We start from the raw sequence: 26,047 nt of genomic DNA, 5'->3' as shown, positions 1-26,047 counted from the left end.
ATCATCTATTGGATCATCAGGAACTTCAAGTAAAAGTTAAATTGCTGCCCAAGAAAGTCCAGTAATTTCCAGGATCATCTCCTAAAGAGGATTCAGCTACGGGATTGGTTCAACACCAGTGCAGAGCTTACTCAGTAATGGCAGCAGGTAGGTGTCAGTGCATTTGCACACACAGTGAAGTGAAGGTTTTGGGGGTCTGGCCTGGTGTCAAGAAGGGCAGCAAAGAAGCCAGTTCCATCAAAGAAAAAACATCAAAGACAGACTGACATTCTGCAGGAAGTACAGGGGTTGGACTGCAGAGGACTGGAGTGAAGTTATTTTCTCTAATGAAGCCCCCTTCAGACTGTTTGGGACATCTGGAAGAATGATTGTCCGGAATAGAAAAGGTCAGCACTACCATGACTCCTGTGTCAACAGTAAAGCATCCTGAGACCATTCATGTTTGGGGTTGCTTTTCATCCATGGGAGTGGGCTCACTCACAATTTTGTCTAAGAACACTTCCATCAATGGTATCTAAACATTGTCCAAAAGCAACTGCTCCCAACGATCCAGGAGGAATTAGGTGATGAACAATACTTTTTCAGCACAATGGAGCACCATGTCACAAGGCAAAAGTGATAACTATGTGGCCGGTGAACAAAACTCCCTAGATCTCAACCCCATTAAGAACCTGTGGTCAATCCTGAAAAAGCGGATGGACAAACAAAACACAGAAAACTCCAAGCAGGTCACATAAACACTAAGACTGACTCTAATTTACATACAGAACATTTAGTGGAAGCATTCTTGTCTCAGAAGGTGGTTGTTGATTTTTCTAATGTGTGTTTATGAAGATTATATTTAACCTGTTAACGCCGAAGGACGGATATATCCGTCCTCTGCAGCTGCTAGTTTGCGCAGGAGGATGGATATACCCGTCCTGTGATCGCGCGGGTACTGTCACTGTACCCATGCGATCAGCGGCAGGAGAACGGCTGTTATACACAGCCGGGCTCCTGCCGCAACTGCCGGAATTGAAGCGCGCTGCAATTCCGGCAGTTTAACACATTAAATGCCGCTGTCAATAGCGACAGCAACATCTAATGTGTTTGACAGAGGGAGGGAACTTCCTCTGTTACCCCATCGGCGCCCCCGCAAAGAAATTGCGGGTCGCCGTCGGGTTTCCATGGCAGCCAGGGGCCCAACAAAGAGCCCCAGGTCTGTCTTCAGCAAATGCCTGTTAGGCCATGTCAGAGGCATGGCCTAATAGATTGCCTGTCAGTTTTACACTGACAGGCAATAATGCTTTGGTATACTAAGTATACCAAAGCATTATATATGCGATCAGCAGATCACATAGTGAAGTCCCCTGGTGGGACTAAAAAAAAATGTAAAGCAGTTAAATAAAGTTTGTGAAAAAAATACAAAATAATTTACAGTCAAAATCAAATAAAACTTTTTTTTTTTTGCCCAAAAAGTGGTTTTATTTAGTAAAAGTGCCAAAACAAATAACACATACACATATATGGTATCCCCGCGATCGTAACAACTTGAACAATAAAATGAACACATTAATTAAACCGCCGGATGAACGGCGTCCAAAAAAACCGCAAAAAACAACGGCAAAATTCTCTCTTTTCTCCCATTCTCCCCATAAAAAATTCAATAAACGTTAATCTATGAGTCCTATGTACCCCAAAATAGTACTAATGAAAACGACACATTGGCCCGCAAAAATCAAGCCCACATACGGCCACATTGACGCAAAAATAAAAAAATGACGTCTCTTGAAAAATGCGGCGATGCAAAAACAAGTAATATTTTTTTTTCTAAAACGTTTTTTATTGTGCAAATGTAGGAAAACATATAAGACCTTTACATATTTGGTATCTCCGTAATCGTGCCGACCCATAGAATAAAATTAACATGTTATTTACGCTGCATAGTAAACGTTTATAACGTTTACATTTATAACGTGAAAATCAATGCTGGAATAGCGGCTTATTTTCAATTCTCTCCTAAAATAAAGTTAATAAAAGTTAATCGATATATTATAAGCATCTACAATTACAAAATACAACTCGTCCCGCAAAAAAAAAGCCCTTATACGGCTATGTCGACGGAATAAAAGAAACGTTACGACTCTTGGAATGCGACTGTGAGAAAACAAAAAATAATCCTTGGTCATTAACGCGCAAAATGGCCTGGTCATTAAGGGGTTAAAGTTGTTAACTAGAATACATTTTCAAACTGTTTTTAGACCTTAATAAAAGTTAAAATGGTAAATCTTATATAGCCCTAAAACATTGGCAGATCAGCCGGAGAATGTAAGATCACACTCAGTACATTTTGTAATTTTATTATGTGGTTCTGTTGTAACCTGATCGAAAAATGTGAGGCTGAGGTTTTCAGAATCATCAGAATTCCAGATTTCTAGAATATCAAACCAAGCCAAAAAATAAAAACTTATTATTCAAGCAGATGAATCTTATGTATTTAATTCTAGTTTCATTCATTCATTTTTTTAACCCTTTAATAACCAGCCTCTTTTGGCCCTTAATGACAAAGCAAGTTTTTAATTTTTTTTATTGTTGCATTGAAAGAGCCACAACGTTTTTATCTTTCCGTCGACATAGCTATATGAGGGCTTGTTTTTTGTGGAATGAGTTGTATTTTTATTGGCACTATTTCAAAGTAAATATAGTTTATTGATTAACTTTTATTATGTTGTTTTTGGGGGAAATGGTAAAAAAAAACAGCAATTCCACCATTATTTTTTGCGCTTTCAATTCACCGAGCGCCATAAATAACATGTTACCTTTATGGATTGATACAATTACGGCGATACCAAATATGTATAGTTTTTTTTTTATGTTTTACTACTTTTGCACAATAACAACTCTTTTAAAAAAAAATATATAGTTTTTGCATCGTCGCATTCCTAGAGCCATAACTTTTTTCGTTTTCCATCGATGTAGCCATATGTGGGCTTGTAGTTTTCACTGGTACAATTTTGGAGTACACAGGACATAACTTTTATTACATTTGTGGGGAAAGAGGGTGGAAAAAAAGCAATTCCGTTGTCGTTTTTTGCATTTTTCTTTTATGCCGTTCACCATGTGGTTTAAATAAAGTGTTAACTTTATTGTTCGGGTCGTTATGATCGCAGGTGATATATGTGTCTTTTTTTTTACACTTTGACAAAATAAAACCACTTTTTATAGAAAAAATACTTTCATTATTTTTTTGCTGTTCATGTTTTTCAATTAATTGTCTTTGACATTTATTATTTTAGTCCTACTATGGGACTTTAGTATGCAATTCTTTGATCGCTTATATAATGTTTTGTATACTCAAGCATTACTACCTGTCAGAGTAAAACTAAAAGACAGTCTATAAGGCCATGTCTCTGGCACGGCCTAAGAGGCATACAGCCATGGCAGGCCTGGGCAACCCATCAGTGGCCCGCGATCACAAACTTGGGGATGGCCTAAATGGAAACATGCATTTCCTTCCTGCATTGGCTGTGTAGGTAATAAGGCAAGGTGTGTTTATTCTTTATGGCAATAAATTGGAGTAAACTGATAGAGAAATGTAATAGACCATTAGTCTCTAGATAGTGATGGACTACAACCCTTCCCCCAGAGACCAGGGTGTGACAGAAGAGAGGCATGCAGATCTGTATACAGTATGTGTGTATCGGGTATAGCGTTACCATCCTTCCTCATCTAGGCCTTCAGCATTAAAATACATAAAATATTCAATCTCCAACCCTGATAATGAGATGACTCTGCAGACCACGTACTAGTCTATACAGCAATGCTGACAAGTGAGCTGCAGAAAATGAACATATCAACCTTTATGGAAAATTTCTAAATTTCATGTTAATAGACATAATAAAATTAAAAACACACAAAGTGGTTTTTTTTTTGTTTTTTTTTAAATATACCTATATGTTTATATATAGATCTCAGTTAGCCTCCTATTTTATACAAATGCTTACAGAGTTCTTTTTCTCAGGAATTCCATATGAGTCTGAGGGGAAAAAATGTGTCATAGTATGTTTTATTAAAGAGGAATTTTACCCTAATTTTTTTTATTCTACGCATCATATAGCGGCAAACAGACTGCCTACAGGTCCTCTAATACAGATCAATAGTCAGGGATTTGTCCTCTTGGTGCCCATTTACACTAAAGGGAAGCACTTGGTGTCCAAATGCACTAAATAGAGGTACTCATCAGACAGTAATAACAGCATTAGACACAATGCCCAATTCGTTTTTCAAAGAAATTTAAAAGCAGAGGATTTATTTTATTACATTAATTGTATCCCCGTCCTCAATGGCAGCCTAAGGGGCTGCCTACTACACCTACTACTCTTTCCACCCTTGCCCATAGCCATCCCATGTGCCGCGATACAGGGTTTATTCAGCATTGCTGGTTGCATGAACAAATTAGGGCAGTACAATTGTGTACCCCAAATTGCATGTCAATGGCATCATCAGTAAATCGGGCGCCCAATGTGAAGATATGGTCACCAACTGGGCTGGGGAAATGTAAATAACATCATCTATGAAGCATTTATGTCTTATATCTAATAAGCAGGGAATCTGCACATATAGGTAAAAACCTCATCTCCTTTTTCATTTCGCTTTTCCTACAGAAAACAATTTATGCTGCATATAAATCCGTGCACCTAAAGTAAAAACCATTATATAGAGCACAAAATCTTTGAATATCAGCGCTGTGATCAGCCAGTCAAGCTGTCCAATTTCCACCTTGTTCAAATACTCCTCGGCTGTCTTGTCTGGGAAAAGTGTTTGCCAATTCATTTTTTCTTCTCTTATCAGCAGAGACCATATAGTATGCTCATGTTTTTTAATATAAAACACAGGGAAAATCCCAGAGCTGTCAGAGGGCTTGTTAACTTAAATGCTGTCCAAATCTCTGCTCTCTTCCGAGGCATACACTTTCCTTTCCTAGAAGAAATATATATATATTTTTTTTAACCAAAGATCTCACTAGTGTCAGTCATTTCATTCTACCTTGGTTTCAATAAAATATGAATGAAAATGGTTGTGTGCTTGTTGCTTAAGCTCGAAATTGTCTTTAGGAATTTCTAAATTGTAGTTGAAAAGAGGACCATTAGAAAAATGTATCATAAAGCGAGGAAAGATAACATAATCCATATATAAATAAATGTATATCCATATATATATATATAAATATATGATAGAATTATATTCATAGATAAATATATTGCAATAGATAGATAGATAGATAGATAGATAGATAGATAGATAGATAGATAGATAGATAGATAGATAGATAGATAGATAGATAGATAGATAGAGCGATAGATAGATATGCGATAGATAGATAGATAGATAGATAGATAGATAGATAGATAGATAGATAGATAGATAGATAGATAGATAGATAGATAGATAGATAGATAGATAGATAGATAGATAGATAGATAGATAGATAGATAGATAGATCGATAGATTTAGTATTCTATTTATTGATAGATTATATTAGATACATAGATTAATACATACATAGATATAGTTAGTACAGTTGAAAAAAGACACATGTCCATCAAGTTCAAACAAGGGATGGGAGAAAGATGAGGGAAGAAACAAAAATTCTACACATTGACATAGGAGGTGATATTTTTTCGTTCTAGGAAATAATCTAGGTTTATTTTTAAGTCATCTGCTGACAGGGAGGATGGAATTCCTTTTCGCCAGCTTCTAGTAGCGCTTAAAAGCAAGGAGGCATCGATACTAACAGACCAACCTGGTTTTCACCATGGACTGCTGCAAGGCTGTTTGGACTTTGCTACGGAGAATCTGCAGATCGCATCCCTTACAAGAAGCAGCCGTGAACCGTGCAGATGTTACCACGGATGCAGGTCAGGATCAGGATACAATAGCGTGGTCAGGATCACAGGCACAGATGCAGTGTCATGATCTGTGGGTCTGGGCCGTACCGTCGTAGCATGATTGTAGCTGGCCTAACAGAGTACCAAGTAAAGTCTATAGTCCGAGCAATGGTACATGTGGTAGTACAGACAGTAGCGGTGGCTAGGCTCAGATGGGACCTTGGCAGCAAACACCAGGCGTGGTGTAACACAACATAAATCCAACTCTTTTAAGGCACAGGAACAATGCAGCACGGGATATAGGATACAGGTAGCAGGAACAGGAACACTGTGAATAGGAAAACACTAAGGGACCATTTGCTAGACTGACACGGGAAAACACAACAACGCTCAGGCAATGAGTGAAGGGGCAGGGCCCTTCTTATAGTCCAGGGTGATTAGACAATTCTAAACATGTGTGCACGCTGGCCCTTTAAGGCCGAGACTGAGCTCACGTGCGCACCCTAGTGGTCACTGCTGGCTAGGACGGCCGCATGTGCTGGCATCTCTGGGAAGGAAGACGTTGACAGGGTGAGAGTAGTCTGCAGCCATGGATGTTACAGTTTCCCCCCTCTTCTTGGGACCAGAGCGAGAGAGAAACTTCTTAATGAGTGTATGAGCATTGAGGTTCTCCTCTGGCTCGGAAGGACCTCTCCTCTGGACCAAATCCCTTCCAATCCACAAGATAGAAGGTTCCTCCTCCTACTTTTTTGGTGTTCAGGATCTCCTTAAGTTCAAATGTATCAGATGAACCGCCGGAGGTAGCTGCAGGACCAGGAGTCTTGGAATAGCGGATTAGGACCACAGGCTTCAGGAGGGAAACATGAAAGAAGTTGGGGATCTTGAGGGTAGGAGGTAGCCGAAGCTTGTAGGAGACAGGTTTGATCTGTTGCAGGATCTTGAAGGGTCAAAGGAACCTGGGAGCAAACTTGTGTGACGGCACCTTCAGCCGGACATTCCTAGAGGACAGCCAAACCTAGGTACCTGGAAGGAACTGAGGCAGCTTTCTTCTCCTTGTTTACGCCTTACGCTTCATGTGGTCGACCTCCTGCAGGAAGTCTCTGAATGCAGAGTCCACTGTGGGCACCTGGGACGTAACTGACACCGGTAGAGGAATTTGTGGGTGTTGGCCATAAACAATGAAGAACGGTGTGGCAGCAGTGGACTCACTTGTGTGGTTGTTATAAGAGAACTCGGCCCAAGGAAGAAGCTGCACCCAGTCATCATGATGCCAGGAGATGAAGTGTCCTAGGTAGTTCTCCATGATCTGATTTATCCTCTCGACTTGACCATTGGACTGGGGGTGGTAGGCTGAGGAAAAGTCCAACTTTACATCAAGGAGTTTACAGAGGGCTCTCCAGAACTTTAAGTTGAACTTAACCCCCCAATCAGACACAGGATTTGTAGGCGGAACATGTGTTGGATGAAGATGTTGGCCAGTCGAGAAGCAGAGGGTAGGCCGGTCAGAGGAACTAAATGAGCCATGTTCGAGAAATGGTCCACCACCACCCAGACTGTACTGCATCCAGCAGAGGGGGCAGGTCCGTCACAATGTCCATTGCAATATGCTGCCAGGGGGCATTGGGCACAGGCAGCAGCTGGAGCAGACCAGCAGGCTTGGAGTGAGCAACCTTGTTAGCCGTGCACACCGTGCAGGACGAGACAAAGTCCACAATGTCTTTAGCAGCGTGGACCACCAGAATTAAGGGGCAATCAGAGCTCGGGTTTTATGGACACCCGCGAGTCCCGCAAGTTTGGAGCTACGTCTCCAGCGAAGGATTTTCCTCCTGTCTGTCAGGCGTACAAAAGTCCTCCCCGGAGATATGTCTCTAACTTGCAGGGGATTAACAGAGATGATGCAGGACGGATCAATGATATTTTGCAGAGACTCCACGGTGTCCTCTGTCTCGAACGACCTGGACAAGGCATCAGCCCTCACATTTTTGTCGGCAGGGCGGTAGTGGAGCACACACTGTAACCGAGCAAAGAACAGCGACTACCTGTCTTGACGGGGGTTCAGCCGTTGGACTGACTGGAGATAGGTGAGGTTCTTGTGGTCAGTGTATATCAGAATGAGGTGAGCTGTGCCCTCTAGTAGATGTCTCCACTCCTCCAGAGTCAATTTGATGGCTAATGACTTCCAATCCCCAATCGAGTAATTGCGATCTGTGGAAGAAAAAGGTTTAGAATAATATCCACATACCACTGCCTCCAGTTTGGAGCATCTATGTAACAGAAGTGCACCTTCACCAACAGAGGAGGCGTCCACCTCCAACGAAAACTGTAGGGATACATTGGGATGATGGAGGGTTGAGGCAGATGTGAAGGCACTCTTAAGGCTATTAAATGCAGATTTTGCCTCTGGAGTCCACACCTTGGCGCTCATACCTTTCTTAGTGAGGGTAGAGATGGGAGCCGTCAGTGATGAGAAACGTGGGATAAACTGCCGGTAAAAGTTGGCAAATCCCAAAAAGCACTGTATGGACCCCAAGCCTTGAGGATGTTGCCATTCCAGGACTCAGGGTTCATCTTGAGGCCTTGATCTGAGATGATGTAGCCCAGGAAGGGGAGAGAATTTTTCTCAAACACGCACTTCTCCAGCTTGGCAAACAGGCAATTAGTCGTAGCAGAACTTGACGGACATGTCTCCGATGAGTCGTCGGATCTGGAGAAAAAATTTAAATGTCATCGAGATAGACCACAACACAGACATAGAGGAGGTTTCGGAAGATGTCATTGACGAATTCCTGGAAGACCGCGGGAGCGTTACACAGACTGAAGGCCATCACCAGGTATTCGTAGTGCCCGTCTCGAGTGTTAAACGCCGTTTTCCACTCATCACCTTGACAGATTCGAATCAAGTAGTCCATACTAGCCACTAGAGGGAGTTCCAGATTGTATTATGCATTCCAGCCACTAGAGGGTGCTCCTGCCCTGTCTCCGAAACCGTCTGCCCAGGTAAGTCCAAAAACACTATATCCACAGCGGCCCCTCTGTCTAGGCTTCTACTCACCTCTTCATAAAAACAAATCAGGTTGCTTTGACAACTTCTGTCCTGAGTAAATGCGTGCTGGCTGTCACTTATAATACTATTTTTTGTAATACTCCTGTATATAGTCCCTAAATAGCCCCACAAACATTTTTCAGACGATGAATGTTAAGCTAACTGGTCTATAATCACCCGGGGAAGACCTAGAGCCGTTTTTGTAGACCTCGAACACCACATTTGCCATTAGAGAATCTCTGAATATTATGAAGAGGGGGACATAAATAACTAAACTCAGTTCTTTAAGAGTTCTCTAACAGTTCTAGTGTATGACCCATCTGGCCCCCGGAGCTGGATCTTGGACCATATCTAAATTCAGCCAATTCAGTTTATTAATTGATGTATTAACAGCACTGGCACCGGACACATCGGCTGCTCTTTCTTCTGTTGTATATATACAGCTAAAGAAACCATTTAGTAACTCTGCCTTCTCTTGATCCCCTGTGACCAACTCCCCATTACCACTATCTAGGGGTCCTATATGTTCAGACCTTGGCTTTTTTGCATTTATATACTTGAAGAACTTTTGGGGATTTGTTTTACTATCCTTTTTGCTGATTTTATTACCTTTTTACAGATTTTCTTAAGCTCTTTGTAATTTACAAAGGCTGAAACCGAACCCTCAGTTTTGTATTTTCAAGCGCCCTTTTTTGTCATATATTACCCTTTTTACAGAAGGTGTAAGCCATGTGGGGTTTCAATTTAGTTGTTTATACTTGTTACCTATAGGAATAACTATTTCAGTATAATTATCCAAAGTAGATTTTAAGATTTCTTATTTAGCATTTGTATCATTATTTGACATTAGTTCTTCCCAGTCTATATCCTGAATTGCAGCCCTCATACTGGGGAAATTGGCCTAATTAAGTGTTTTTGTCCTCCCAGCCTATGATTGTTTTTTACAGTATAGGTAAAATATAACTATATTGTGAGCACAGTAATCGAGGTTTTCACGAACATTGACATTCCCAACAAGCTCTGCATTATTAGAAATGACCAGATCCAACAGAGCTTCACCTCTAGGTCTTCCACACAGTGGGGCATAAAGTTTTCCTGCAACAGGTTGAGGAAATTTCTCCTTTCGCAGTTGAAGCCGAACCATGACACCAATTAATATCCCAGTAATTAAAGTCTCCCATTGTCACTACAGTACCCCCTACGCCGCCCGCTCCATCTGTTTATATAGCTGACCTCCAATCTCCTCAGTTATATTGGGGAATCTTTAAATAATTTTTTTCAGTGTTTACCTCCTTTAGTAATTCCACTTACAAGGTTTCAACCTCCTCAGAATCTAGATGATAGATATAAGGGCAAAGCCCCACTAGTGACCCAGCCTGTCACTAACAGGCCATTAGGCACATATTTTATTTGGATATTGTTACAATAAACATATGGTGAGTGGATCCGTATCATGTGATGTAAAAGTTGAAGGTATGACTGGTACTAGTACTGTATTAACATTCTGAATGAGAGCTATACTAGTCTCATAATTGCTGGGGAATGGGGAGTCTGGACCACCCACTACTAATTAGTATTATCTCACACAACAAGCACGCAAAAAGTTTATAACTCTTCTAGTGTCCCCCTGACATGTTTCACCGATATCGTGGGGTCATCAGAAGTATGGGACACAAGCGTGAAAAACCCTGTTGGTGTGTTATATCTTGAATGCTGTCTCTATACCTCAACTTAAACATTAGAACCCACGGTAGAAGGTACTTAATAGACTTGAACAAATAAATTTTTGGGAAATGCCGTCGTTTACCCTTGGAGTGTTGGAAATCTACAAAATTTTACCAAGACGGATTTACACCTTGGATTATTTATGTCATTCCTCAGCAATAGGACACAAAGTGAAAACACTAAAACTCCTTTACAGATGAGGATGCTGCAAGAGTTATACCTTGTTTTGTGGGCTCAAGTGAATTTCTGGTGATCCCGACCGCAAACAAAAATATTGATATCTTTGAAAAAAACTTTTCAAAAAAGGTATTGAACTTGAACGCAATTACTTTGACAGAAAACCATTGTGTTAAGAGGACTAGAGGCCTGAAGTGTAATCTAAGGCCTACCTTGTTTTCTGAATATCCAGTTTACTGTGCCCAATTAGAGAAAATACTAAACGAAGCCTCCCTGGACTTATTATTATTAATCCTTGAAAGGACAAGAAGGAATTACGAGTTATTAAAGAAAAGTCTATACCCTTGAACAAAGCATTTACTCGGGACTCCCACGAGAAGAAGTGAACACTTCTAAAGTAAATCTCAATCAGAGGCTTGGAATTTATAGAAAGAACTTAGTAGACCAAAAAAGTTCCAAATACTTGAAAAATGTGCATGATTATTAGCCTGGAAGGATTTATAGAGGCTTTAATACCAACAGAGGATTAACCAGTGGCAGGGGCATAGCTAGCAGGGGAGCAGGGCACTTACATGGTATGGTCCACCCACTGGCAGATGTAGAAATAACGCCTGTACAGACATCTTTGACACCTGTACAAATAATTTTAGACTTTAAAAACAATCTTATGCCTATTTCTACACATGAGACTGAACCTTGTAGCTATAGCACTACAGTAGCGTCCAGTCGAGGCAGGAGAGCAGCAGAGCCAATGAGAAAGCTCCTTGCTTGCAGCCAATGTTAGGCGGATCCAGCAGTGAGTAAGTAGCTTTCTCTTTGACAAGCAGGAAGCAGCTGATTGGTCTATTTCATCAGGCTGTTGAAGAATGTAGTGACGCCATTCCTCACGGTCTCCTGAGCTTGTCTACTTTCACGTCCTCCAGTCTGTATAACACTTACTGTTAGTCCTTCATTCTTTGTTCTCCATGTCTTGTTTACATGTACTGAGCATGTGTAGTGTATATATGTACAGTGACTGCTGGTGTATCTGTAATGTATATGTGTAGTGATTGCTTACAAAAGAGCAGAGGGATGTTATACTAAATCATAGACTGATGGCATTCTAGGGGACAAAGTAATGGCATATCAGGGGGCAGAAATATGACATATTGGGGGCAGAGTGATGGCTTCGTAATGTATTGTACTGCTGAGGTGCCCACTGTGGTGCTTATAACCACGATGATTAGGATGTGCCTCTTAGTTGTAAAGTGTACTCAGGCCTCGGAGGTGTTTCACCCCACACATTGGCAGTGTGTTATATCTTATAAAAGTAACACTAAAAACACTTTTGAGTTCTGTCTCTATTCCTGGACTACAACATTAGTGCCCATGATAGAGGGTACCTCAGAGACATGCTGCTGTCCACCCGTAGAGTGTTGTATAGTTCTATAAAGCTTATGGGACATTGTAGCAAATTGGTTGTTCTATAACTACTTAAAAGGGATGACATGTCTTCTTCCTGATCTCAATTGCACAGGGAAGAAATAGTTCAGTAAAATGTGTACCATAGGTCATCTGGATTGATCTAAAAAATGACTACCTATTGGTGGCATACGTAAAGGAAACTATTCCTACACCTTTCCAGGAAGACTTCAGTTGAAGACTTGGCCAGTAGATGTTGACTGTGATTCTTTGGTTAATTGCATCATAGTCCTGGATAGAGATGAGCGAACTTATCAAAAGTTCGGTTCGGCTAGTTCGCCGAATTTCACAAAAAAGTTCGGTTCGGACCGAACTAGTTCTGACCGAACCTGTCACTTACGTGCGCCGAGCATGCTACTGTCCGGGGTGCTGATAGAGTTAATGGGCTGCACTAACTCTTTCAGCAACCTTCACAGTACATGCTCGGCGCGCGGAAAATACTAAATGTAATAAAAAAATAAAAATTATACGTTCGTACTTACTTTCCTCCTGTCCGGCCTCCAGCGATGACGTTTCATCCCTTTCGCCGCTGCAGCCAATCACAGGCTGTAGTGGCGGTCACGCACGTCAGGATGACGCTTCATCCCACGTGACCGCCTCTGCAGCCAATCACAGGCTGCAGCGGCGACATGGATGAAACGTCATCGCTGGAGGCCGGACAGGAGGAAAGTAAGTATCAACGTATTATTATTATTTTTTGGCATGTATGTATGTATGTATGTATGTATGTATGTTGGCATGTATGTTGGCATGTATGTATGTATGTATGTATATCTGTGCATGTATGTTGGCATGTATGTATATATGTGCATGTTTGTATGTATATTTGCATGTATATATTTGCATGTATGTATGTATGTATGTTTGCATGTGTGTATGTTTGCATGTATGTTGTCATGTATGTATGTATGTTGTCATGTATGTATATATGTGCATGTGTGTATGTATATTTGTATGTATGTATGTTTGCATGTATGTGTGTTTGCATGAATGTATGTTTGCATGTATGTATGCATGTTTGTATGTATATTTGCATGTGTGTATATATATATATATGTATGCATGTTGTCATGTATGTATGTATGTTGTCATGTATGTATATATGTGCATGTATGTTGGCATGTATGTATATATGTGCATGTGTGTATGTATGTATATTTGCATGTATGTATGTTGTCATGTATGTATGTATATATGTGCATGTATGTTGGCATGTATGTATACATGTGCATGTTTGTATGTATATTTGCATGTATATATGTTTGCATGTATGTATGTATGTTTGCATGTATGTATGTTGTCATGTATGTTTGTATGTATGTTGTCATGTATGTATGTATATATGTGCATGTATGTATGTTTGCATGTTTTTATTTTTGCATGTATGTTTGCATGTATGTTTATATATATGTGCATGTATGTAATTATGTTTGCATGTATTTATGTTTGCATGTATATTTGTGCATGCTTGTATATATGTATGTATGTATGTATCTTTGCATGTTTGTTTGTATGTATGTATGTTTTCATGTGTGTGTGTATGCATGTATGTATGATAGTTTGCATGTATATATGTGTGTATGTTTGCATGTATGTATATTTGCATGTATATATGTGTATGCTTGTATATATGTATGTATGTTTGTATATATGTATGTATGTATATTTGTATATATGTATGTATGGCCATGTATGATACTGTCTGCTGGCGCCCTGTATCTAAGTCAACTTCGCGGCAGGCTTCTATACATGGTATAACAGTCCGTATCACACATTAAACTGAATCTAAGCCTACGACATGTTTTATTTCATTTTTTTTTTTTTTACAGGTTTGGTGTTTGGACTACGTCGGTTTCGAGGACTACTTAGATGACGTTTTTTTTTTTCTACAATAAAATGGTTAATGAGGGTTGTGTTGGGGGTGCTTTATTTCAATAAAATATTTTATCTATATCTTTGTCTTTTTCTTTTCAAATTTTATTACTACCACTTTAGTAATGGCCGCTGTCTGAGTGACAACATCCATTACTAATGCGAGGCTTAGTGTTAGCCGGTGCAGAGGCTAACACTAACCACCATTATTACCCCGGTACCCACCACCACCAGGGGTGCCGGGAAGAGCCAGGTACGATCCAGTACCCGACCATCTGTTGTGATGGTCGGGCTCTGGGGCGGCCGCAGGCTGGTATTATGAGGCTGGGAAGGGCCAAAAACAGTGGACCTTCCCACCCTTGTAATGCTAGGCTGCTGCTGCTGTGTTGTATCTGGCTGGTTATAAAAGTGGGGGGGACCCCACGTCATTTTTTTAAATTATTTATTTATTTACATTTTTTTTTTAAAAAAAGACATGGGGTTCCACCCAATTTATCATAACCAGCCACATACAACACAGTGTTATTAGCCTGGGAATGGACAAAACCAGTGGCCCTTCCCACCCATGTAATGCCAGACTGCTGCGGCCTTGTATATGGCTGGTTATTAAAAATGTGGGGGACCCGTCTATTGCTAAATTTGTTAAATTCAAAAAAAAAAACGACGTGGGGGTCCCCTCCATTTTTATAACCAGCCCGATACAACACAGCAGCAGCAGCCTAGCATTACAAGGGTGGGAAGGTCCACTGATTTTGGCCCTTCCCAGCCTCATAATACCAGCCTGCGGCCGCCCCAGAGCCCGACCATCACAACAGATGGTCGGGTACTGGATCGTACCAAGCTCTTCCCGGCACCCCTGGTGGTGGTGGGTACCGGGGTAATAATGGGTGGTTAGTGCTAGCCTCTGCACCGGCTAACACTAAGTACCGCCTTAATAATGGACGCTGTCAATCAGCCAACTGCCATTATCTAGGCACTAATAAAGTTTGAAAAAAAAACACAAAGACAATTCTTTTTTATTGAAATAAGAAATCCCCAACAAAACCCTCGTTAACCATTTTATTAAAATTTGAAAAAACGCAGATCTACGCAGTAGTCCAACGAATCGAAGATGTAGTCCAATCGGTACATCAAAATCTGCAACAACATAAAAAAACAGTTATCAATGTGAACAATACCAATACTTCTACTCACCTACACACATATAATATACACGCACACACAAACAAACAACCATACACAGACACACACATATATACACAAACACAACAAGATATACACACACACACACACACATAAACAGACAAACACACACACACACATATTAATGAACTCACACATATACAAACAAAAACACACATATCCAAACACACATATACACAAACACATATACACAAACACATATACAAACAAAAACACACATACCCAAACACACATATACACAAACACATATACACAAACACACCCATATATACACACAAACACACACCCATATACACACATATACACATATACAAAAACACACACAAACATCTACACACAAACATATACACAAATACACCCATATATACACAAACATATACACAAAACACATCCATATATACACACACATATACACAAACACACATATAAAAACAAAAACAGACAAAGTCACATACCCAAACACACATATATACACAAACACACACATACACAAACACGGTTTCTTTTAAATGCTGCTGGGGAACCCGCTCGATCCACTATATAAGGCTGCGCTACAGTGCAGCATTTAAAAGAAACAGGATCCTGACCTGTCCATAGAGTTTAAGGCAGCACAGAGTATTTCAGGAGATGAGCGTGCAGATTCAGTGCTGCTGCGAACTCTGCTCTTACCATTACGTAGCTCTCAGTCTGTTACCTCTCCTCCACTCCTGTCCTCAAGAACACCTTCACATGATTGGCAAGTCACCACGTAATGGTAAGAGCAGAGTTCACAGCAGCACAGAGTATTTCAGGAGATGAGCGTGCGGATCTTGTGCGTGGTGGTGACTTGCCAATCATGTGAACGTGTTATAGAGGACAGGAGTGGAGGAGATGTAACAGACTGAGCTACGTAATGGTAAGAGCAGAGTTCACAGCAGCACTGAATCTGCACGCTCCTCTCCTGAAATACTCTGTGCTGCTGTGAACTCTGTTCTTACCATTACGTAGCTCAGTCTGTTACATCTCCTCCACTCCTGTCCTCTATAACACGTTCACATGATTGGCAAATCACCACCACGCACAAGATCCGCACGCTCATCTCCTGAAATACTCTGTGCTGCTGTGAACTCTGCTCTTACCATTACGTGGTGACTTGCCAATCATGTGAAGGTGTTCTTGAGGACAGGAGTGGAGGAGAGGTAACAGACTGAGAGCTACGTAATGGTAAGAGCAGAGTTCACAGCAGCACTGAATCTGCACGCTCATCTCCTGAAATACTCTGTGCTGCCTTAAACTCTGTGGACAGGTCAGGATCCTGTTTCTTTTAAATGCTGCACTGTAGCGCAGCCTTATATAGTGGATCGAGCGGGTTCCCTAGCAGCATTTAAAAGAAACAGGATCCTGACCTGTCCACAGAGTTTAAGGCAGCACAGATTATTTCAGGAGATAAGCACGGGCAGCCGTTCGTTTTTCCGAGCCGTGCTCCCATTATGCACACAACCGTAAAAACACCCGTTATTGCGGGTCGTAATTACGACCCGCAATAACGGGCTCATAGACTTCTGTTACCCACGGGTACCTTTCCGTATTCTCACGGGAAGGTGCCCGTGCCGTTAAAAAAATAGAACATGTTCTATTTTTCTATTTTACGGGCCGTGCTGCTATAATTATAATGACAGCACGGTTCGCAAAAGCGGCCGGCTGCCCGTGGCCGGCCGGCCGTGCTCGTAGTTACGAGTCGTAATTACGAGCACGGCCCGTAAAATAAAAAAATAGAACATGTTCTATCTTTTTAACGGCACGGGCACCTTCCCGTGAGAAAACGGGAAGGTACCCGTGGCTAACAGAAGTCTATGGGCCCGCTATTTCGGGTCGTAATTACGACCCGTGATAACGGGTGTTTTTATGGTCGTGTGCATGAGGCCCCGTAATGACGGGTGGCTACATGTGTGCACCCGTCATTACGGCAGCGTTGCTAGGCGACGTCAGTAAGGGTATGTGCACACACACTAATTACGTCCGTAACTGACGGACGTATTTCGGCCGCAAGTACCGGACCGAACACCCTGCAGGGAGCCGGGCTCCTAGCATCATATTTATGTACGATGCTAGGAGTCCCTGCCTCTCCGTGGAACTACTGTCCCGTACTGAAAACATGATTACAGTACGGGACAGTTGTCCTGCAGAGAGGCAGGGACTCCTAGCATCGTACATAACTATGATGCTAGGAGCCCGGCTCCCTGCACTGTGTTCGGTCCGGTACTTGCGGCCGAAATACGTCCGTCATTTACGGACGTAATTAGTGTGTGTGCACATACCCTAAATAGTCACTGTCCAGGGTGTTGAAAGAGTTAACTGATCGGCAGTAACTGTTTCAGTACCCTGGACAGTGACTACCGATCACAGCACCTGTAAAAAAAAAGACGTTCATACTTACCGAGAACTTTCTGCTTCCTCAAGTCCGGTCTCCTGGCCGTTGCCTTGGTGACGCGTCCCTCTCGACATCCGGCACGACATTCCTTGATGACGATGCAGCCCATGTGAGCGCTGCAGCCAATCACAGGCTGCCGCGGCCTCTGCAGCCAATCACAGGCTGCAGAGGCCTCTGCAGCGAATCACAGGCTGCCGCGTCAGAAAAGGTCGGACTGGAGGAAGAAGAGGGACTCGTCACCAAGACAACGACCGGGTACGTATGAAATGCTTTTTATTTTTAATCAGCAGCCTCTTTTCTCTATCAGTGATTGATAGAGATAAGTGGCTGCCGATTTGTATAATGTTTTTGACCGGGTTCGGTCAAAACGGGTTCGGCCGAACGCGGTGAAGTTCGGATTCGCTGCGAACCGAACTTTACCGGAAGTTCGGAACGAAACCGGGTTCGGTTGTCCCGGTTCGCTCATCTCTAGTCCTGGAATAGTACCCTATCTGGAATCATTAAAAAAACATATTGAGGATTTTTTTATTTTACATAGTTATTTTAAAGCTATGTTTTTTATTTATTTTTTTGGTATTTTTATTTTATTACAATTTTTTCCGTCGCCATTTAAAAATATAAATTCTGATCATGGTCGTAATTTTATGTGCCCTCATCTACATTCTAGAAATAATTTTATATTTAATCAAATGGTAAAGTGACAGATAATTGATGTCAGAATAATTAAGTAATCCAATAATAATAATCTTTATGTAGAGAAAATACAATTTTTAGAATATTATGTAATTTTCTCTGGAAAACAGATTTAGATTTTTTGGATTTTTTTAAATTGATTTTTTTATGCTAAAACACAAGCCAGAGAAATTAAAAACAAAAATCACAATAGTTCCCAAAACCCAATATAATTTAGATGTCAGACCCTTAGGTAAATAGGGAATTTTATAATAGAAAATAAAGGGGTAGTTGAGACCAGTGTTAACTCGTTTTTGGGTTTTTTCGCATTGCGTTGACAGCATGTTTTAACTGAAGGTATCTAAATTGATCTGTACTTACAAAATTAAATTCATTTTTTAATCTAAAAAATATTTCAAATTACCATCATAAGTTATTTGGAAGAGGAAAATCACTTCTTTCAAAACCCAAAAGTAAGAATCATGCATTAGTTTAAATTATCTCTTGAGATTATCAGTCCTAGAGATTTAAAGCTTTCTCCCTGACCAAAGATTATTAAATAAAATTACAGATTTATATTTAATTTGCTGCACGAGCAACAAAACACTTTGAAAATGAAAAAAAATTGCTAATTAATTAGTGTATTTACACTTTTTATATACATAATAACATATAAGATTTACAGTCAGTAATAAATACAAGCCATGTTTACAACCTGTGTTTATGAATTAATTAATTTATTTATTAATTTTCTAATTAATTATTTACTATTTAGTTGAATCTGGAAAATACAGACTTTAAAATTATGAAATTCTAAATAAAAAAATATACTTATTCGAATTAAATTAAACTGGATTTAAAATGGATTAGTCAGTGTGTTTAGTGTAACTTTGTAATTAGTCTTTATTAAAAATTTGTTTTACTTTTTGAGATACAGTTGCTCAGCTGTATCGTTCATTTTTCACTGAATCCGTCCATCCCGCGGACCTGACAAGTTCAGTGTCAGTGGGTCCTGCGTGTCTGTGACACGCAGGATCCACCTGTAATCGATCACATCTAAGTTTATAACTTAGATGTGAACGTTTACAGTTGGATCCCGCCGACACTAAATTCATCAGGTCTGCAGGACTGACGGATTCAGTGTAAAACGAGAGATACAGCTGCTCTGTATAGAGAATACAGAACAGCTGTATCTCCAAAAGCAAAATGATTTCTTAATGAAGCCTCATTACAAATTAACACTCAACACACTGACTAATCTATTTATTAAAAAAAATAAAATGCCCTCAAAGGTGTCCATAGCCTTTAATATTACAGATATTGACTAAAGGATTCTTACTCTTTTACAGATATGCTTAACATGTTGTTCTTCGTTGTTTTATTATACAGTTAGATAAATATCTTTCAAGTTAACTTTAAATCGACCATGGCCTCATTTGTTTAAAAGATAAATCCCTTAATCTTCTTAACTTTTAAGGCCATGGATTTTTATTAAACCGATAATGTGTTTTCAGAATTGATAGAGCTGTCCCTCTACTGCTGTGTCGCTTATCATAGTATGTTATTTTTATCTATCTTGGGTAAAGTACTCTGCTCACTGTTGGATTATTCTATCGATTTTTTTTGCTCTCCCTTATAGGAATTATTATGGATGGTACACCAATCCATAACACACTAAGATTTAGTATAGATCGCTTAAGACTTACCTACCTTTACATAGAAAGGACCAATCATGTGTGTGAATCACTTCTCACTATAACAATGTATGAACCAAGCTAGTAGCTGTGAGTGATTCTATAGCAGCGCCGTTAGGTTCCGCTGACACCGCTAAAGTAAGTGACCACCATGCCCATACAGGACATAAGTCCAATAGGGACGATTATTGTGATGATCTAGCATCCCATTGGATGATGGATGGGCAGGTTTCAAGAGCGAGAGAGGAGCTATCTTTCTTATAAACCCTAGTGTTAGTAGCATCGGTGTTCGACCAGTAACAGGGTCATGCCCGTCATAATGCTGTAACTTGCCTCTGGCATTTTGAAATTACCACTTTGTCCTACCTACTCCTGATGATATAGACAGGTGAAATGCGTTGAGTCAAGTCAGATCATATCTCGAGGTAATTAATTTTTCAATCAGCAAGGAAAAAGTAGAAGCCCAAAAGTCTCTGTAGAATTTGTTGCAGGAATTTTGAGGCAGATTTTGATCTGCCTTCACTTTCTTTGCGGTGTCTTTTGTGGCGTTTTTTTCTGGTTTTTTTTCGGCCGCGGCCTTTGAGCGCTGCAGGCAAAAAAACGCCGCAAAAAAGAAAGCTTTTCTGTCTCCCATTGATGTCAATGGGAGGTCAGAGACGGAAACGCGGGAAGAAAGGGCATGTCACTTTTTTTTCACCCCGCAAGCGTTTTTTTCAGCTAGCGGGAAAAAACGCCTCTGCCCGCCATTGAAATCAATGAGAGGTGATTTCGGAAGTTTTTTGGCACGGTTTCCACGTCAAAAACAGCGCCAAAAAACACTGTGTACACATACCCTAAGAAAAACATGATAGGACATGATTTTGTAAGTTTGCCCACTGTCAAAGACATGAACAGTCTAGAATTTTTAGGCTAGGTTAATTTTACCAGTGAGCGATAGATTATATATAAAAAAAAAAAAGAAAATCACACAGTCAAAATTATATATATTTATTTGAATTGTGCACAGAGAAATAAGTATTTGATCCCTTTGCCAAACAAGACTTAATACTTGGTGGCAAAACCCTTGTTGGCAAGCACAGCAGTCAGACGTTTTTTGTAGTTGATGATGAGGTTTGCACACATGTTAGATGGAATTTTGGCCCACTCCTCCTTGCAGATCATCTGTAAATCATTAAGATTTCGAGGCTGTCGCTTGGCAACTCGGATCTTCAGCTCCCTCCATAAGTTTTCGATGGGATTAAGGTCTGAAGACTGGCTAGGCCACTCCATGACCTTAATGTGCTTCTTTTTGAGCCACTCCTTTGTTGCCTTGGCTGTATGTTTCGGGTCAATGTCATGCTGGAAGACCCAGCCACGAGCCATTTTTTATGTCCTGGTGGAGGGAAGGAGGTTGTCACTCAGGATTTGACAGTACATGGCTCCATCCATTCTCCCATTGATGCGGTGAAGTAGTCCTGTGCCCTTAGCAGAGAAACACCCCCAAAACATAATGTTTCCACCTCCATGCTTGACAGTGGGTACGGTGTTCTTTGGGTCATAGGCAGCATTTCTCTTCCTCCAAACACGGCGAGTTGAGTTAATGCCAAAGAGCTCAATTTTAGTCTCATCTGACCACAGCACCTTCTCCCAATCACTCTCAGAATCATCCAGATGTTCATTTGCAAACTTCAGACGGGCTTGTACATGTGCCTTCTTGAGCAGGCAGACCTTGCGGGCACTGCAGGATTTTAATCCATTACGGCGTAATGTGTTACCAATGGTTTTCTTGGTGACTGTGGTCCCAGCTGCCTTGAGATCATTAACAAGTTCCCCCCATGTAGTTTTCGGCTGAGCTCTCACCTTCCTCAGGATCAAGGATACCCCACGAGGTGAGATTTTGCATTTAGCCCCAGATCGATGTCGAATGACAGTCATTTTGTATGTCTTCCATTTTCTTGCTATTCCATCAACAGTTGTCTCCTTCTCATCCAGCGTCTTACTTATGGTTTTGTAGCCCATTCCAGCCTTGTGCAGGTCTATGATCTTGTCCCTGACATCCTTAGAAAGCTCTTTGGTCTTGCCCATGTTGTAGAGGTTAGAGTCAGACTGATTATTTGAGTCTGTGGACAGGAGTCTTTTATACAGGTGACCATTTAAGACAGCTGTCTTTAATGCAGGCACCAAGTTGATTTGGAGCGTGTAACTGGTCTGGAGGAGGCTGAACTCCTAATGGTTGGTAGGGGATCAAATACTTATTTCTCTGTGCACAATGCAAATAAATATATATAATTTTGACTATGTGGTTTTCTGTTTTTTTTAAAATATAATCTATCTCTCACTGGTAAAATTAACCTAGCCTAAAAATTCTAGATTGTTCATGACTTTCACAGTGGGCAAACTTGCAAAATCAGCAAGGGATCAAATACTTATTTCCTTCACTGTATGTGGGCACATGGTTTTAAAAGGCTTATCAAACTCTGGTACTCGTTTAGTAGGCAAACATGAACTGAGAGATTCCCTTTACATTTATTTATGTTTGTGTGCTTGTTCTCCAGAAATGTCAGTGAAAATAAACTAAGGTGCTCAACTGACGATGAAAAAAAGCATAAGAAAAATGTTCATGAACAGTATTTTACATTTCAGAAACCCTGTGGTCTTTCATGGCCACATAATAATAATAATAATAATAATAATAATAATAATAATAATAATAATATTAATAATAATTATTATTATTATTATCATCACAAAGAAGTAACATTTTATTCTTATGTGTGAGCGATGGGAATCCCTCCCCCTAGACTCTTACCGATCGTCTGAATAAGAGGCCCTAAAACCACAATACCTGACACAGCGGCATCCAGTAAATGCGCAAGTGCATGGGGCTAAGTTGCAGTATGGGTCACAGTGCCAAGTGAGCATGTGTTGATGTGTCAGTACTGCAGTGGTCGTTGCCACTCATTCTGCTGAATGGGGGGGGGGGTCCCTTTAATTCTAAGAGTATCTATTCGGTCTTAAATAATGAAATAATATATACACCCCTTTGGTGTCAAAAAATTGTGTTTTGTTTTTTTCTTTTCTCTGCTCTGACTAGGGTAATGGGAGGGGAGGATACAGAAAAAGTAATGCGTATGTGTATTTTAACTTTTCTACTGAAATGTAAAAAAATAAAAAGAATTCTCCCTCAGAAGAATATTTTCATAATATGCGAATTTGGAGGCATATGGATGCATAGTAGAGGCCCATTTATGTGCACACACAGGTCCGTAATATGGGGTGTTCATGATTTCTGTAATTCAGGTGCTATACTAAATTTCAAGTCAATTTTTGGCCAGCATAAATGTACATATTTCGGCCATTTTGTATCCAACTTTAGTTTTTTCAATGGGAAGAGGGTCATGTGACACATCAAACTTATCAAGAATTTCACAAAAAAAAACAATGGTGTGCTTGGTTTTAACGTTATTTTATTCTTTCATGAGTTATTTACAAGTTTCTGACCACTATAAAATGTGTTCAAAGTGCTGCCCATTGTGTTGGATTGTCAATGCAACCCTCTTCTCCCACTCTTCACAAACTGATAGCAACACCGCAGAAGAAATGCTAGCACAGGCTTCCAGTATCCGTAGTTTCAGTTGTTGCACATCTCGTATCTTCACAGCATAGACAATTGCCTTCAGATGACCCCAAAGATAAAAGTCTAAGGGGGTCAGATCGGGAGGCATTTCTTCTGCGGTTTTGCTATCAGTGTGTGAAGAGTGGGAGAAGAGGGTTGCATTGACAATCCAACACAATGGGCAGCACTTTGAACACATTTTATAAGTGGTCAGAAACTTGTAAATAACTCATGAAATAATAAAGTAACGTTAAAACCAAGCACACCATTGTTTTTCTTGTGAAATTCTCGATAAGTTTGATGTGTCACATGACCCTCTTCCCATTGAAAAAACTAAAGTTGGATACAAAATGGCCGACTTCAAAATGGTCAACACCCAGCTTGAAAAGTTTCCCCCCTCCCATATACTAATGTGCCACAAACAGGAAGTTAATATCACCAACCATTCCCATTTTATTTAGGTGTATCCATATAAATGGCCCACCCTGTATAATTGTAATATAATATTCTTATGCCATTTTTATTGTGTATTTCGTAGGTGCTGAAGGTCATGCCTGAAGTTGCATACAGTAAGAAAAAGACTAAAACCAAGGCTATGTCTATAGTAGATATCCAACTGGAGCACCATGAGAGATGTGAATGTATCTGCAATTCTCGTCCACCTCGATAAGAACATTCTAGACGCAAATGAGAAAACGCTTTCACTGACTTTTGTTGAATTTTCATAAACGTCTTATTGGCATCAGGATTTTAATAATAACCAACTAAATATGTGTTATGTTCGGGATACATTGTTGCTTATGGAAATTATCATATTCCATAACTTACTAAAAGCAGTATTGGGTCCTTAACTAAAAAGGACCATTACCTAAAACAGAGGTCGCTATGTGCGAATAACAATTACAAAAATACAACTAATTTTGGAACGCATTATTGCTACAGTAAGTTCAATGTTAGACTGAGGTTACTTGGGCTCACCAGAAGAAAAATGATTCTGAGGGCCCATCCTCCATCTCTACAGAACTTGTCCAGTTACTTTTAATTGCATTATGAAATTTGTTATCTTTGCACATTCAGGACATATCATCATTATGGTTTAATAGGTAAGTAACCCCATAAAAAAAGATTGTCTCCAAAGTCACTTTCTAATGGGGTTGTCTTCTGCTGAACTTTTGGGGCCCATTTTTTTCTCAGGGCTGAAGCCCACTGGAGGATCCTTTGGTACCCTGATGGGCCAGTCCAAGCCTAAATATGTTCAAAGTAGTAAGTGTCTGAGGGCACATGACAAAAGTAGAAAAAAGTTCTCAGAAGACTACCCAAAATGAGTCATATACGTTGAAAATGTGTCATTCAAGGTAAACCTCTCTTTAAGACCTATTTGTCTAAAGCAATGGTCACCAACATGTAATTTTCTAGCTGCTGCCTTCAGCTGTCAGAGCTTGCTCGGAGTTGTAGTTTTGCAACCGATGGCGAGCCACACTTTGGAGACCATTGGTTTAATAGAAGGTGCAATAAAATCCATCTGGACCACCTGGGCCAATTTTACCTCAGTATAATCCCTTAACTCACATGTGGAGAAATTTATTATTATTTCCTTTTAAGAAATAACACAATTTCACACTAAATAGTAATTTTTAGTTATAATGGGATTCTAAAATTAGCACAATCTTTATATAAGGAGACATGTAAACTAAGCAGTGTAAAGAGTATAAAGAGGTACTGATGCAGTTAAAACAATTAAAACCAGATATAATGCAGACTGTAGATAAGACAAATGATTACTACAAGTATAATATACAACCAATAATACATAAAAAGAGAACATACATACAACATGACTTATCTACTTTGCAGTTCAATACAAAAAGAGGGAGTTCATCAATATGTTTGGCCAATAAACTGGTATACACACATGTACAGTAGTATAGTGCCTAGAGTAGACAGTAGAGCAACCACACTAATAAAGCTTTAGGTAAGCATAGCAAAACTACAGCAAGTCAATCTTTTTGAAAAATAAAACGATGATGAGGTTTAAGCTGGCTCATGAAAGGGTTTCTCGCATTCTTCAGTCATGTCACTACAACACATGCAAGACAACTTTAGTCAGGGTTTTAAAGCTGGAACCCCCAACCAATATCCAGAACAAAGGTAGTCAGTACATCAGGTGCTTCAAATTGTAGTCATTTCAACGTGGTAATGGTCTATCCATATTTTTTCTTAGGTTCCGAAAGGCAGATACACCATTTCAGAATTGTATGCCCATTTTGTTACAAGCTATAATAATAGGAAATTAGCATTTTTAATACCCAGATAGAGAATCGACTATTT

The 26,047-nt window shown here is 40.1% G+C and overlaps 1 protein-coding gene across 1 annotated transcript in view; it reads left to right on the top strand.

Moving 5' to 3' along the window:
- Positions 1-25,754, top strand: part of PDGFD (platelet derived growth factor D) — a 211,048-nt gene extending 185,294 nt beyond the window's left edge. The window contains exon 7 of the mRNA XM_075851545.1: positions 24,258-25,754. Coding sequence (XP_075707660.1) covers positions 24,258-24,389 — 132 coding nt within the window. The 3' untranslated portion in view covers positions 24,390-25,754. The remainder of the gene's footprint in view (positions 1-24,257) is intronic.
- The last annotated feature ends 293 nt before the right edge of the window (positions 25,755-26,047 follow it).

Source organism: Rhinoderma darwinii, chromosome 2 (genome assembly GCF_050947455.1).
Source record: "Rhinoderma darwinii isolate aRhiDar2 chromosome 2, aRhiDar2.hap1, whole genome shotgun sequence".
Lineage (NCBI taxonomy): Eukaryota > Metazoa > Chordata > Amphibia > Anura > Rhinodermatidae > Rhinoderma > Rhinoderma darwinii.
The sequence above is the reverse complement of the archived record's forward strand: the minus strand, read 5'-3'. Positions and strand labels throughout refer to the sequence as shown.